Genomic DNA, 16,091 nt, shown 5'->3' with positions numbered 1-16,091 from the left:
TTGACAACACGGTTGTTTAGACTCATACAGTCATCATAGCTTAGTGTTTTTAGAGGTTTGTATATAATACTGTGCTTTCCCTGGCTCACCTGTTACCCAGCAAACACAAAGAGTGACTCCTGTTTTCTATTCAGCAGAATCTGTTATTCGTTTTGAAGTCATTATCTGTGCATTTCCGACTAAGGTATTCGGCATCGGGCACATCCCTTGTGTTAGTTTTAATAGGTTGACATTTGACGTTTCTTGAAAAAAGTCCATGAAAGGAATTTTGTGCCTTTTTGAGATGGTGCCATAAGTCACTGTTCACTTGCAGAAAGCAAGCTTCTGGACAGACACATGTAGTGAAGTAGTGAGTTCAGGTATAGGTTAACTGAATGGAAAGGTTGTGATGAAGTGTTAGGTTGGCAGAGACCATAAGACGTTCTGTTTTTGTGAGGTTGAGTTGAAAACGGTGGTCCTTCATCCATCCAGAAATGTCTGTCACGCAGGTTGAAATGCGAGCAGCTACCGTCGAATCATCTGGCTGGAATGAAAGGTAGAATTCTGTGTCATCAGTGATAGGAAAAGCCATGTTTCTGAATGACAGATCCCAGTGTTGACTTGTAGATGGAGAAGGGAAGCGGTCCCAGCACTGAACCCTGAGGTACCCCAGTGGTTAAATGTTGCAACTTAGACACCTCACCCCTCCAAGAAGGACCTAACTGAGAATTAAGACCACTGGAGTGCAGTTCTGGAGATGCCCTTCATTATGAGGGTTAACATGAGGTTAAGTGTCTGGTTTTGATGCCAGACTGGTTGCTGTCCAGGAGATCACTCGCTCAAGTGTCTGAGCAATGAATGGAAGAAGGGATGATGAGGTGTTGATGATGTGAGTGAGTGCAGGTACAAGTGAAGAAGAAATGGCCTGAAGAAGATGAGTGGGGATAGGATCAAACAGACAGAGGGTAGGTTGATTGGAAAGGATGAGTTTTGGAGACTAATGCTTCCAGAGGTCCAGAGGTCCATTTGCGGTAGCTGCTCCAAGGTTGTGGAACAGTTTACCAGCGTATTTGAGGCAATTATCATCTCTAAATTATATTAAAAACATTTTTTTTTTTTACACTGGCTTTTGATCAGGTATAAGTATTGAGGTATTGTCGCTGTAGCTACCTTAAGTTAATCTTGTATGTGGGGTGTGAGGTTTTTATCGTGGTTTTTAATTCACTGTGGTCAACTATGTTGTTTTATTATGTGCTCTATAAATAAAGTTGGAGTTGGCTTCTGAAAGTTCACTAACAGCAACACTGGTATTTGTTTGGATGATCAGCTGTGTTAAGTAGATATTGATGTGATCACTACGAAATGAAAGTAAACTTTCAGAACACTGTGCATGTTTTCTGGTGTTTAAAAAATAAGGGCGGAGTTCCATTTTTTTCTAAGATATTTGTTTTTGTATTAATTTAAGCACTAATTAAACAACAGTCATGTAAGATAGTAAGCTTATGCTGCACTTTTTCGCTTTCAACACCATCTGTGATAAAAGAAAAGATGCTCAAAACTTTTAAAGCAGGAAAAGTTATTTATTAAGCTATACATTTAAATATACAGACAATAGGATGGAACAACTGTACACTGTATAGAACATATTAAATTCCTCTCTTACAGATGCTATAGTGCTTGATTTGCATTATTCCTTCAATGCAGTCACAAACACTCAAACACTGACAATATCTGAACTCAGAAGACAACACTGCTCATATTCACACATATCTGAAGATCAGAAGCTTCACAGTCACTGTGAGGTAATGAAAATTAATTAGAATAGATATTGTTCTATCCTAAACACGCAATAATTAATTTGATATATAATGAACAATACGAGTGTAAAGTCTACCAGGCATTTTGCTAGTTTAATAACACAAAAAAGTAACAAAACTACAATATAACCAAATTCTATTTCAAAATACATCATTAAAGAACAAAAATATTTAGACATTTGGTAATGACATTTATAAAGCAGCTAGTTCCTTTAAAAATATATATAGTGTTTTAGGCTCAATACATATTGTCCACAAAAATGGAGAATGCAGTATTTGCAGTGACACAATGGCGCCCCCTTCTGTGTGGAGCCACTGTGCCGAAATCATTCTTTGAAAATTTTCTTTAATAAGACGTTATAAATAATCAAAAGCTAATTTGTTAAAAAAAAAATAAACCTTGCTTATTTGTTAATTTTGTTTTTGTTATTTGTTAAACCTTGCTTAAAAATAAACCTAAAATTAGCTCAAATTTTTATTTTATTAAATCAAGTGATGGTGTGGGGGTGAACGAGGCAACCATGTTAAACATCATATAACACTGTTGGCTCAAAGTACACCACAAGCACAACCAGGTAGCCTTTTCGTCATTTAGTTTTAGTCATATTTTAGTCATGTTTAGTCATTAGTCAATATAAGATTTTAGTCGACTAAAAACTAGTGGCTTCAGTTATACTGTAATGCATCAATTAAGCATTTCTCTAAAATTTACAAACTCATTATATATTCCTTTTACATTTTACTAACCTGTTCATATGAATGATATTAAGGATTGAACATGCAATACAGACAAATAATGTTACTGCTGTGACATATAGCATGTCTTTATTTATCTTAATAGTTGACATTTTAAAATAATTGTGTGTGTATTTGTCCGATCAAGCATGAAAAGATGCAAAAGAGCGAGAGCTCAATGACGTACCTTCTGTGTGCGCATGGAAAACCAGACTGAATTGAGCTCTCTTTCGTGCTCTTCTCCTTCTCCCAGATGTTTACATTTTTTTTAATGTTTTATGAGACATGCAGAAACTGTATGCCAACTTATGTCCCACCGTTAGATCAGCACATTGCAATAAAACATGTGCTCATCTACAGCGCAGGACATCAGTTCTGACCGGATCTCTTCCCAAATCGTCCTGCCCTAACATTTTCATATTGTTTTATTACTGTCGTTTTCGTCAGTGAAATTAACACTGTCTCAAAATACCCATGGTGAGTATTCACGTAAACTCTGTTGGTTATGTCTTATATCAATGTAAACAGTTGAGAAAGGGAACAGACGTGTAACAATAGGCTATATTAGATCCGTGCATTAGTTCTTAAAGTGACAGCAGCCTATAAATACCTGCTGCTGTCTGTCATTAATGTTAAACGACAAAAAGAAAAAAATCACTAACTAATTTTAACTGTAAAACTTTATATTTAATTTATATAGTGAAGACTATGCCATGTTATATACATTTGATTATTTAATTTCTGTACCATTAGACCTACCCAAAAACATTTTTTAAAATTGGGAAAGCCAAGTAATGTATTATTATTATTAATTTACTATAATTATTGTTATTATTATTATTATTATTTTGATGGCTGTCACAGCTGATTGCATACCCCTCAGTAAATGTGCCATTGTGCCCCTGAACGTCTGTGCATCTTTTGACTTTTAACTGCAAAGAGCCAGAGCCATCAGAAGCACAGACAGTCCGACTAGGAAAATCCAGTACTCTACAGGTGGAAGTGGGGAAGCTGAGAAAAAAAGCACTAAAAAAAAAAAAAAAAATTATAATATGTTTAATGTCATTGTTTAAAGATTTTGTAAAGCTCTCATTGCCTCTTGTTTTACTTACTGTGTTGTTGTGCTTTATATGTTTTGTCATTTATGTAGCTCAATTTATCCACTGATCCTGCACTAGATTCTGCGGATGATATTGAATAGTTAGCGATTCAGCTTGCACATGTTTAAAAGCTTTAAAATAATATTTCTGAACATCCACTGATCTTCTCTCACCTTTGACTGTGAACATGATCAAGATTTCTCCTTCAGAGTCCAGAACCTCATATGTTCCAGCGTCAGTGGATGTAAAATTACTAATGATCAGTTTTCCATCTCTGAAGGTCATTCGATCATTCTGAACCCCTTCACTGCTCTTCCAATCCTCCTTCCACCCTGTGCTTCTTCTGCCCTGATGCTGCACTTTATCAGCATTGACCAACAGAACATCCATCTTCAGCTGCTCTCCTTTCTTCACAGAAATCTCATCTGAGGAGAAACAGAAAGACATTCATCATTATTATAATGGTGTCACTCAGTGAGGGCCATGAGCTCATATATGGATACTAAAATTAAGAATTTACAAATCTGCCTCTAAAAATCACATGATGATGGATTGATAAGATTTAACTTTACCATGAATACAAAGTTGATAGATCCTTTTCAGCACTTTCTGACCATCATCATTATAGACTCTCAGAATGTATTTCCCAGCATCACTGAAGATCAGATCCTTGATGATGATGTCACATGATCCTTCTTTAAATACTCTGCCATTTCCACTCTCACATTCTTCATTCTCACAGACAGGGATGATTTTTGAAAATCTGCTTAAATTAATATGAGAAATCTTACTGGCCTCATATTGACATGGCAGTGTGACGTTGCTTCCCTTTTTTCCTGTCACAGGTATAGTGCTGGTTTCTGAAAATACACACAGTATGATATTTATTCAATAAAAGGATCAATACTATATCAGATGTGTCAGAGAGGTACACAGAAAATGACTGTATACTGACCGCTGAAAGTGAAAAGGCACAACAGCAGCAGATTCAAGTGTGTGAACCTGATGAAAAAACAGAAGAGCTCAGATTTTCAATAATAAAAATGCCCAATAAGAAACATCAGACTATAATTCTTAGGTACAAAAGTAATAGGGGGTAAATCAGGTAAGGATACCTCTCCACTGACAGCTTTATACCTTTTTTCCTGAGAGTGTAAATGATTCTTGTGTAATAGTCGAAATCACAAGTCCCAATACAAACAACAGGTTTTAGAAATTCAGTAAAAATCTAATAATTATAATAATTATATTAATAACTCCACTAACTAAAACCATCATAATACTCATTGTTATATTGTCATATTAGAGCAATGGACACACTATAGATGTTCATTCATTTTCTTAGTATCAATAACAGGTTCAGTTTTGCAGAAACAGAAACACAACAACTGGCAAAACACAAAAACACAGGCTGGATTTACTGTATATTAAAAATAATAATAATAAAAATATCTAATCTTACATGGTAAAAATTCTGCAGGAGTGTTCTGGGCATCCGAACCACAGCATGTTCAGTGACAGTTCAGTAAAAACAAAACTAAAAGAAAGACACACAGGTGAGTTTTCACACACTAGTAATTTGGTGCCTCCCATATGATGAGTATTTAGTAGTATTATAGTATTGCACAATAATAACCAATTATTACTGTTCTCTACTAAATATGCTTTCAAAGCTGATTCAGCTGAATATTAAGATAATATTGCATGGACTGACATACTTTTGTGAATTATTTAATTATTTGCATATGAACTCAATATTAAATCTGACTTTTGTTTTGAAGGAATGCCTGTTTCCATGACAGCTCCATGGTTATGTGACATGATGAAACAGTGAAATCTGATCTCAGATCACTTGTTAGAGCTTAATGGGTCACATGACTAATGTGAAATCGAAACCCAATAAAAATGTAATTCCTTTATTCAGCTTCTGTGTTCAGAGTTTTAAACATGTCGACATTTCAATGTTATCATTAGACCACAATGCAGAGACTCTAAACCAGTCTTTCCACTCTTGTGCTTCCACAGAAAGTCAAATAGCATTCTGTCAATGTCTGCGCATACAGATGTATCCATTTATAAAGAGAGAGAGAGTGGGGTTAGTCATTTTTGAGATGCCCTTTATCATCCTTACATATACAGTATTTGTTAAATACAGGCTGTGGATGTCGTGCACCGGGTGGGAAGGAAGGAGAACAGCCATCCGAGAGAGGTGATCATTTATTTACACACAGAATGATGGGCCAACGTGATGAAATATGGAAAAGAACCAAGACGTCTTCGGTGTGCAAAGAAGCGGGCATCTGTTTTGTGGAGGACAAAGAGGAAGATAAACTTGCTTTTTTATAATAGGCTCTATGGGAGGAAACGCTTTGCCTATTAGGGCCTAGAAGATGAATGCAACACACACAGTTTCACATTCAGGGCATTTCCTCCCTCATAGAGCCTGTTTAAAAGATCACGCTTAACGTGACATCGCATTAAGACAGTGATATTAAAACTCAGTATACACCTTATTGATCATGCATACAGGCAAGCTGATGAGCCCAGAATACATTCATGCATTAAGACAGTGATATTGAAGGACAAGCAAGAACATCAACTCAAAATGCGCAAAGTTTCACAGTTTCTTCTGGGACATCCTAAAACGCTTAATATGGAAAAAAAGCATTCAGAATACTGTGGTAAAAGACCAAACTCTGCAAATAAAGAAATAAATAAATAAATAAATCCCAAAGTCAGTGATATTAAAAGAACAAATTCTGTACACAGCTCACTAATAAAGTATGTACAGAAAAACAGATGAGCCCAGAATATGAAGTTTTACATTAAGCCCTTTCCTCCCATAGAAACCAGTGTCACATGCGCAAATGATGATACACTAATACAAAAGAAAACATTTGTATTCACAAAAATGTCTTTATTTGTATAAATTGCTGTACATTTAATTCTGGATTTTGCACACACAAGTTAAAAGGCATTTGTTTGTGGACAGTAAAACATGCAACATTTATGAAGTTCATGGATAATTGTGTGTGCATTTATTAATCATTTTGATACTAAAATCATCCCATAGGAAAACATGATGACTCCGGGGGTTTTTAGTGAGCAATCAGCTTGGTGAAATTAAATCTTCGTGTCTGTCTGTGACCAGTGCACTGTAAAACTTAAGTTCAGAATACTCAAAACATTTGAGGAAACTTATTACCTCGAAACATTTAAGTTAACTAACTTATTTTTTTTAAGTTAGTAGAACTTAATTTTTTTGTGACAAGTGGGGTGGGGCCAAGAGCCATGGAAGTGGAGCAAGGCCAGTGTGGTGCACAGGTGTCTCTCACTAACAATCACATCACTGGCATTCCTTCACTCCCACAGTTCTCAGCCTCGCCCCACTCAAGTACATTTAGTTAATTTACATAAACATCACATTCAGATCTTGGTTAAATGTTAGTTAGCAAAAAACACATGCTATTATAAATATCAAAGAGACTGTCAATATATACTTGCATGTATGTAATCAAACAACATAAAGTATATGTGGTCTTAAATGTTTTGCAGCCCATCCTCAACCTAACCACATGGTCTACTCTTCACCAGAATGGTAACCCTACAAAACTAGCATAACAGAACCCCCTGTCAATCCCAACATTAAACACTAAGTTATGTCTCCCTATGTTAATCTTATGCAAAAACACACAAAATAACACTTAATTTCAACATTTATACAGTCTGATGCAAAGCATGCTGGGAATTAGAAATCTGCTGCAACTTAAACAGTTTAGTTTACCTGAAATATGTCAGTGCTGTGAACTCAAAAGTAAAAGAAAGTTTTAAATACTCATAACAGTTAATTTAACTGAACTAATTTGTTTAATTTAAGTTTGTCCTACTCAAACGAATTAAGTATTTTGAGCGTTAGGGTTTACAGTGTGCGTACAAGCTTGATGAATGATGAAAATAAGATGACTATCAAAAAGAAAAGCTATTATATATTGTTTAAATTCTTACTGCCTTTAGATAACATTATGAAATTGACACTTGGCTTTAATAAATAGAACATTACATAGTAAAAAATACAAAACAGAATTGTATTTGACTCTCTTTTTTATGTAATGTTTATTTAACAAGGAAAATTAAGTGCAAGAGTGAAATGAATTTACAGTTGATATATATATTTATATAAACTTTTATGCTGAATGATTAGGTCACTTCTAACTTTAGGTCACTTCCCCTCAAGAATAAGTGCATCTTTATTATCCGGTGGAGGTGTATGACCTGGCTAGGCAAAACACTGACGATAAGAGCCATTAGTGTATTGGATAAGTGCAGCATGGTTATAAATAATTTAGACATGTCAAGATACTGTTAATGCAAAGGCACTGAGAAAAAATACTAGCAAAACAATGTTGATGTGTAATATGTTAACATACATTTAATTATTACAAATTTAATAATAAAAAAAAATCCCTGCGAAAATTAAGTGCAACAGGGATATAAATGTACATTTGATATATATATATATATATATATATATATATATATATATATATATATATATATATATATATTTATTTATTTATTTATTTATTTTTTAATAATAATTAATAAAAATAATAATAATTGAGGACTTTGCATCCTCACAAGTGTGGCAGAAACATAAATCGGCGCCTGCCCACTGCTAATCACCTGCTATTTGTGTCTCTCATTGTTGAAAATGATCTATGTCTTGAGCTTTCCGCGTTCAAAGTGTTAACAATTTATGAGCGGGATTCTCCAGGAGTTCTCCCTATGATCACTCCGGAAAGGGGATCCAACTTTTGGTTTTGGTTTTACTCTTATCTCGCTAAGCGCGCTGTGGATTACAACGCCTGGATATATACACTTCATGCACAACTTTTACCATGTAAGTATTTATGTTTTAAAATATAAATCCAGCTTGTTTTGTGTCATTATAGCAATAGTTGTGTTTCTGTTTGTTTGATTCTGACGGCATGATGAACAATTACTGTGATTATGATGATGGTTTTTATTTATAGAGATATTATAATTATTAGATTGTCAGTGAGTTTCTAAAGCCTGTTGTTTGTGTTTTCAGTTTGTCTGATCATTTTCGGTATTATTACACAGAAATCGTTTATGAAAACTAAAGATTCAGGTTATAGTTTGATGTTTCTTATCTTATTGCAAAATAAATATTCACAGAAAATGTCATTGTTTTGTAATATTTTACCATTCAGGAAAGTGTTTTTTCCCTGTTTAAATCTGTCTGTGACATAAACCAGCTCTTCTGTTTTCATCATCAGGTTTTCAACAATACTGCTGCTGCTGATGTTGTGCTTCATCAGTTATAGAGGTCAGTATCATTTTTGTTTATAAACTGTATCAATCTTTAATCTTTAGCGCCCTGACTAGTTGATCTAATCGATTGTTTCTGTTTTGCACGAGTGACTTTGTGAGTTAATAATGGAAATTCTCCAGCATATTACATCATCACACACCATGACATCACTGATGCATTCAGTTCATCTAATAATAAACACAGTCCAGGAATTCAGCACAACTGGATGTATTTTAGCATGAATGAAACCTGTTAGCTCTGAATATCAAATAAGACATAATGCTGTCCTAAAAGTGGATCAGGTCTTGAAGAAAGTGAGAATAATCAGCTGTGACCTTGGGACTGAGAAACATACAGGATTTACCTCTTAAAGGGATAGTTTACCCAAAAATGAAAATTATCCCATGATTTACTCACACTCAAGCCATCCTAGGTGTATATTTTCTTCTTTCAGACGAACACAATCAGAGATATACAGTTGTGGCAGGAATTATTAGCCCCCTTCATAAATATGATCAAAGATGACTCTAAAAATAAATCTGCATTGTTTATCCTTTTGATCTTTAATTCATAAAATTAGCAAAAATCTAACCTTTCATTGAAGGAAAAGAATTGAAAGTGGGGGGGAAATAACATTAAGAAATAAATGTTTTTTCTCCAAAACACATTGCCCACAATTATTAGCACCCCTAGAATTTTTTATGAGTAAAATATCTCTGAAGTATATTCCCATTCATATTTACATTTTTTTAGCTCACCGGGGTGATCATAAACATGAAATTGTCCAGCCATGACTTCCTGTTCCACAGGAATATAAACATGAGGAAACACAAAGGCCAAATTCGGCCTTAATCATTCATCACAATGAGAAAAAACAAAGAATATAGTTCTGATGTGTAGCAAATGATTGTCGAGCTTCACAAAATAGAAAGTGGCTGTAAGAAAATAGCTGAAGCATTGAAAATCCCTATTTCCACCATCAGGGCAATAATTGAGAAGTTCCAATCAACTAAAGATGTTACAAATCTGCCTGGAAGAGGACGTGTGTCTAAATCGTCCTAATGCGCGGTGAGGAGGAAAGTTTGAGTGGACAAAGACTCTCCAAGGATCACAGCTGGAGAATTGCAGAGATTAGTTGAGTCTTGAGTCTCAGAAAGCCTTAAAAAATTTATCAAAAGCACCTACATCCCCACAAGTTGTTCGGGAGGGTTTCAAGAAAAATCCTCTGTTCTCATCCAGAAATAATCTCCAGCATATTCAGTTGTCAGACAAGACTGGAACTTCAAACGGGACGAGCTTCTATGGTCAGATGAAACTAAAACAAGAGCTTCTTGGCAGCAAACCCACCAGATGGGTTTGGTGCACACATGGATAAAAAGTGCTCCATGTCCACGGTTAAATATACTGCTGGATCTTTAATGTTGTGGGCCTATTTTTGTGCTGGAGGTCCTGGACAACTTGTTCAGATATATCGTATCATGGATTCTATCAAATACCAACAGATAAAAATCAAAACCTGACCACTTCTGCTAGAAATCTTATAATGGGCTGTGGTTGGATCATCCGTCGGGACAATGATACAAAACAAACATCAAAACCAGCACAAAAATGGGTCACTGAGCACAAAATGAAGCTTCTGCCATGACCATCCCAGTCCCCTGACCTGAACCCTAAAGAAATGAGTGGAGTGAACTGAAGAGAAGAAGCACCAACATGGAGCTGGGAATCTGGAGGATCTGGAGAGATTCTGTATGGAGGAATTGTCTCTGATCTCTTGTCAGGTGTTCTCCAAACTCATCAGGCATTATAGCTGAAGACTCAGAGCTGTTATCTTGGCAAAAGTAGGTTGCAAAAAGAATTGAATAAAAGGGTGCTAATAATTGTGGGCAACGTGTTTTGGAGAAAAACATTTATTTCATAATGTTATTTCCCCCCCACTTTCAATTCTTTTCCTTCAATGAAAGGTTAGATTTTTGCTAATTTTATAAATTAAAGATCAAAAGGATAAACAATGCAGATTTATTTTTAGAGTCATCTTTGATCATATTTATGAAGGGGTCTAATAATTCTGGCCACAACTGTATTTAAATATATCCTGGCTCTTCCAAGGTTTATAGTGGTTGTGAAAGGCAGCCCAAATTAAAAAAAAAATAAAAAAATGCATCCATCCATAATTGAAGTAATCCATACGGCTCCAGCGGGTTAATAAAGGCATTTTGACTCACGTTTGACTCTAGATGAAAATATTAGAGGATGTAGTGCCAAAAGATCCATAAACGACCCTAAGCACTTGTACTTTGTTTCGATGTGCTGCTCACTTTAAATTGTACAAACGGTACAATGGCGCAATTATGTCCTGTGGTCCAAGCAGGAAAAAGTGACCATGGAAAAAGTTAAAAATCATGTTTTTTGGAGCTTTATTAAATGCATAAAATGCTTTTGTTTTGCAACTTGACAAAGAAAAGGTATATTTTACAGTACTGATACTTGTTATCTTACTTGATACTTGTTAGTATGTTTATATTGAATGAATATTTTTCTGTCTGTTTGCAGAAACCTCCACTCGATCTGTGACGGGCAAAAAAGGAAGCAACGTCACTCTGTCATGTGAATTTGAGGCCAGGGACATTTTTCATATTGATTTAAGCAGGCTGTCAAAACGCATCCTTGTTTGTCAGAATGAAGAATGCAAGAGTGAAAATGACAGATTATTTAAAAAAGGATCATGTGACATCATCATCAAGGATCTGATCTTCAGTGATGCTGGGAAATACATTCTGAGAGTCCATTACACTAATGATCATGGAGAAGAGAGGGAGTATCATCTTCATATTCATGGTAAAGTCAAAACTGAGTTTTCTGGATTTCCTTTGGTAGCTGTGTTGGTCTTGCATGCTGTCACAGAACGGCTGTATCAATGAAGCACATCACGAAGGAAATTCTAGGAAATAGTCTTTTAACCCAAACACTGAAGGAACAGGCAGAGAAACTCAGAAAACAACCATCCAACATAGATGAGACAGGACAAAGAACTGAACCATACAAAGACCAAACAAGGAACTAATTGAGCTAATTAATGAGCAACAGGTGAATGAGATGAAACAAATAAACACATGGGTCAACTGAAGATGAGCAAACAGAAGGTGAACACAATGAAAACAGAACAAAACCCTGACACACGCAGACACTGAATGTGATGCATCCTGTCTAATAAATAAAGATCAGTCATCTCCAATTTAAGTTATCCAGTGGCTGATTTTTAATGTTTACATTTGGTCCCTTTAATCTGATTTGATTATAATAATGATTGAGGATGAATGTGTTTCTGTTTCTCCTCAGATGAGATTTCTGTGAAAACAGGAGAGCAGCTGAAGATGGATGTTCTGTTGATCAATGCTGATAAAGTGGAGAAAAACTCCAGAGGAGCGTGGACAGAGGTGTGGACGAGAGGTCACGGGGTCAGCAGTGATCGACTGACCGACAGTAATGGAAAACTGACCATTAATGAGTTTACATCCATGGACACCGGAACATACAGAGTTCTGGACTCTGAAGGACAAATCTTGATCACAGTCACAGTCACAGGTGAGAGAAGATCAGTGGATGATCAGAAATGTTAATGGATGCTAAAGTGTGTGACTAACCTTTGAATATCCTCTACAGATTCTAGTACAGGTACTGGCTCAAAGAGGAAAAAGGACAAACCTATTGACACTGAACAACATAGTAAGTAAAACAGTCAGTGAGAGATTTACAAAATCTTAAGCAGTGAGTTAAAAAAAGAATTTTTTTTTTTTTTTTTTTTTTTTAATTTGTTCTTTTCCCTCCTTCCTCCTTACAGCTGCAGTGTTTTGGATTTTATCTGTTGGACTGCCTGTGTTTGGGGTTCTGCTGGCTCTGCCTCTGATTACATTGGCTGGCATCAAGATGTGTACGAACAAGTGACTGACACGGGTTACTTGTAATCTGCCCTCAGAGCCGACAGATCTGTCAACATCTGTCTGCAATATGCATTCCTACATCAAGATTCTGTTTGTATTTGCATGTAGTTAAAGATAAAGATATGTTGCACTGGTACTGAAAGTTTACATCAACTAGGAGTTATTGTTTCAATCGAGTATTGTAGTAAAAATAATAATAATAATAATAATAATAAAGTATTCAGTTTTAAGAGTGAGCAAGCATATCTGCTTTGAAAGAGTATGCCTATGTATTGTGAAAAAGAAACAAAGCACTTTTGTAAGACACATTTTTGTTGGTATTGTTTAGTTGCTATTTATTTATTTATTATCTTATGATGAAATATGAAGAGGATGTTTTGATGGTTTACATTTGCTGCGTTTACTTACAAACTAAACAGCCTCTTTGTGAAGCTGAGATTCATGTTCAGAACACTGTGAATGTGAAGTTTCTGATAATTAAATGGGTCATGTGTTCATTTAACCTGGTTTGAGGTCAGTTCTGCAGTCATGACGTCAAATTCACCAGTGATTACCTCCAGTATTTATTTACTGTTTTTTTACTATTACTATTATTATTATTTTGTACTGAATTGTTGTGTGATTTGTCACTAAATAAAGCATGAAAAAGGTTTTTATGATGAGGTATTTCCATTTATGAGTAAAATAAGGTCTGTGGTAAACTGGTGTACATAAAAACTGCAATGCCGTCTGCAGAACCATCCATACTTCACATGCAGCAGTCTCATGATAGTAGTGCCGGCAAGCTGTACCTTAAAGGGATGGTTCACACAAAAATAAAAATTATCCCATGATTTACTCACTCTCAAGCCATCATAGGTGTATATGACTATCTTCTTTCAGACGAACACAATCAGAGTTATATTTAAAAATATTCTGGCTCTCCCAAGCTTTATAATGGTAGTGAATGGGGGTATAGACTTTGAAGCTCAACAAAAATCCATCATAAAAGTAATCCATACGACTCCAAGGGGTTAATAAAGGCCTTCTGCAGCAAAGCGATGTTTTTTTTTTTTTTAAGAAGAATATCTATATTTATAACTTTATAAACTAAAATAACTAGCTTCTGACGGACGACCGTATGCATACTGCACAAGTTGCTCTTCTTCTCTTATATTGAACTCTGACAACATTTCTCTTTAAAATTTCTTGTTTTAGACTTCTAATTCATGACCGGTGTTTTGTTTTGCTCTCCTCTCTGAGCTTCCATGTTCATCATTACATCATGCATCGGGTCAGAGGTCACTCTTCTGCTGCAAATCGATGCGTACGGCCATTGGATGGACGCCCCCGTTCACTACCATTATAAAGCTTGGTAAAGCCAGGATATTTTTTAATATATCTCTAATTGTGTTTGTCTGAAAGAAGATAGTCGTATACACCACGGATGGATTGAGGGTGAGTAAATCATGGGATAATTGTTGGGTGAACTATCCCTATAGTGAATGCCATGTTAAATGTGTGTACATTTATGTTAAATGCTTGTCCGTCCCGTCCAGTATTTCACCATGAGTCACCCTACAGAGGAAACAATCGTAACACTTCGTAGGAGGTGTCAAATATCACTTGTTCTTGGAAGCTCGAGCTCACTTGTGTGATAGTTAGGGTCAAAGCCCTTTAAAGGGTTGAAGGCCCTATTGTTTTCCTTAGGGAAATTATTTTTTTTTAACTATTAATGCCCTTAACATTCTCAAAAACTCATGAAACTTTGCACACACGTTGGAACCCGCGGCCATCAGGGCCAGACAGAAGCTGGTACCCGGGCATGGCAGGGGTGCTCAACAGCGCCCCCTTGAACGGTGTCTAAAAACTTGGTCCATATATCAAACATGCTTGCATGTATTAGTATGAAACTCTGTACACATATAGACCTCATCGGGCTGAACAACTTTCATGTGTGTGAGAGAGAGAGTGAGAGAGAGACACCCTTGATCAGTTATTTAACTCTTTTATTGCAGACTCACTGTGCTTCAGACTTTATTGCCAACTCAAATCAAACACACCTGAAGCAGCTAATCAAGCCAGTGTATCTGTAGGCCACTGACAACATAGTATTACATTATTAGTTTGATAATTAGGTTAATTAAAATATAAAAACACACTGCAAATGATAACTTTGAACTTTGAAATTGAACTATGACACTATATCACTATTAGTATAGGATTAGTTTTCTAAATGTCGTTCGAGTTACAAATATTATTTTTACAATTAAAATTATTTTTAAATTAATTATTTATTGATATAATTCAAATTTATTAAAACAAAATCTTTAAGTAAATTTCACATGATTATAAAAGTGGCTGTAGTGCATAAGTGAGCAGAAAAATCTAGACATGTACCTTACTATTACCTGAGACTGACATTAAAATTGTTAGGATTATACAACATCAGCAATCACAGACATTTGCATTAAAGGTCCCGTTTTTCGTGTTTTTTTGAAGCTTTGATTGTGTTTATAGTGTGCAATATAACGTGTTCATGTTTCGTGTGTAAAAAAACACAGTATTTTTCACATAATTTACTTATCTGTATACCGCTGTTTCCACTGTCATAAAAACGGGCTGATGACTTCCTTGTTCTATTGAAGTCCCTCCTTCAGAAATACGTAACGAGTTCTGATTGTGCCAGCGGTTCCTGTGTTGTGATTCGACAGCAGTTTAGCGCATCTTGCCCGGAAAGGTCACGCCTCTTACCATAACGTGGAGATGCACGCGCTCAGTGTTATTGTAAACATGTCTTTAATTTTACCCTATCAATTTGAGCCGGAATCAGACTCGGTGATTGGACTGCGGGATGAAAATAACAGCGTTTCGACGACATGGCGACAAACACACTCTACAAACGCAACTCTTGTGTATTCCTGTGGGCGGAGGTTAGTCAAAAAACTGTTTTAGTGACGTCATTAAAGAAGGAAGTAGAGGGATGTAGTCCAAACTGGCCGTTCGATGTAGGCGACTTCTGTTAAATAAAATATCTCGCTTGGCATTGAACTTTGAGCTTTAACATTTTACAGATTTTATTTATACTCTAACAACAACATTACACACTAACTAAAGTTTGAAACATGGGATCACGAAGAACGGGACCTTTAAGGCTGGATTAGATTTCTCAGAGCACAAATAATAGTATATAATTTCCTCTAGA

General features: G+C 35.7%; 2 protein-coding genes across 2 annotated transcripts; one reads left to right on the top strand and one right to left on the bottom strand.

Moving 5' to 3' along the window:
* Nucleotides 1-3,650: 3,650 nt before the first annotated feature.
* On the bottom strand, nt 3,651-5,332 carry LOC125275942. Its single transcript, XM_048203299.1, has 4 exons — nt 5,094-5,332; nt 4,587-4,633; nt 4,204-4,491; nt 3,651-4,056 (listed from the first exon to the last, which is right to left on the bottom strand). Exons 1-4 carry the CDS (start codon nt 5,222-5,224, stop codon nt 3,683-3,685), a joined length of 840 nt encoding a protein of 279 aa, XP_048059256.1. The 5' UTR covers nt 5,225-5,332; the 3' UTR covers nt 3,651-3,682.
* Nucleotides 5,333-6,922: 1,590 nt separating this feature from the next.
* LOC125276278 lies at nt 6,923-13,550 on the top strand. Its single transcript, XM_048203778.1, has 5 exons — nt 6,923-7,025; nt 11,520-11,804; nt 12,306-12,551; nt 12,630-12,692; nt 12,808-13,550. Exons 1-5 carry the CDS (start codon nt 6,923-6,925, stop codon nt 12,909-12,911), a joined length of 801 nt encoding a protein of 266 aa, XP_048059735.1. The 3' UTR covers nt 12,912-13,550.
* Nucleotides 13,551-16,091: the final 2,541 nt, after the last annotated feature.

The sequence above is a fragment of the Megalobrama amblycephala genome, linkage group LG9, assembly GCF_018812025.1.
Source record: "Megalobrama amblycephala isolate DHTTF-2021 linkage group LG9, ASM1881202v1, whole genome shotgun sequence".
NCBI lineage: Eukaryota > Metazoa > Chordata > Actinopteri > Cypriniformes > Xenocyprididae > Megalobrama > Megalobrama amblycephala.
This window is presented reverse-complemented; position numbering and strand designations above follow the sequence as displayed.

What these genes read in the sequence shown, in the direction of transcription:
- LOC125275942 (XM_048203299.1), bottom strand. Translation starts at nt 5,224, where the DNA reads ATGGGAGGCACCAAATTACTAGTGTGTGAAAACTCACCTGTGTGTCTT. An exon ending in GTGCCTTTTCACTTTCAGCG is followed by an intron (nt 4,492 to 4,586) that starts GTCAGTATACAG and finishes GTGTATTTTCAG; the next exon opens with AAACCAGCACTATACCTGTG. An exon ending in CTATCAACTTTGTATTCATG is followed by an intron (nt 4,057 to 4,203) that starts GTAAAGTTAAAT and finishes GTTTCTCCTCAG; the next exon opens with ATGAGATTTCTGTGAAGAAA.
- LOC125276278 (XM_048203778.1), top strand. Translation starts at nt 6,923, where the DNA reads ATGGAAGTGGAGCAAGGCCAGTGTGGTGCACAGGTGTCTCTCACTAAC. An exon ending in CTCAGCCTCGCCCCACTCAA is followed by an intron (nt 7,026 to 11,519) that starts GTACATTTAGTT and finishes GTCTGTTTGCAG; the next exon opens with AAACCTCCACTCGATCTGTG. An exon ending in GATCACAGTCACAGTCACAG is followed by an intron (nt 12,552 to 12,629) that starts GTGAGAGAAGAT and finishes TATCCTCTACAG; the next exon opens with ATTCTAGTACAGGTACTGGC.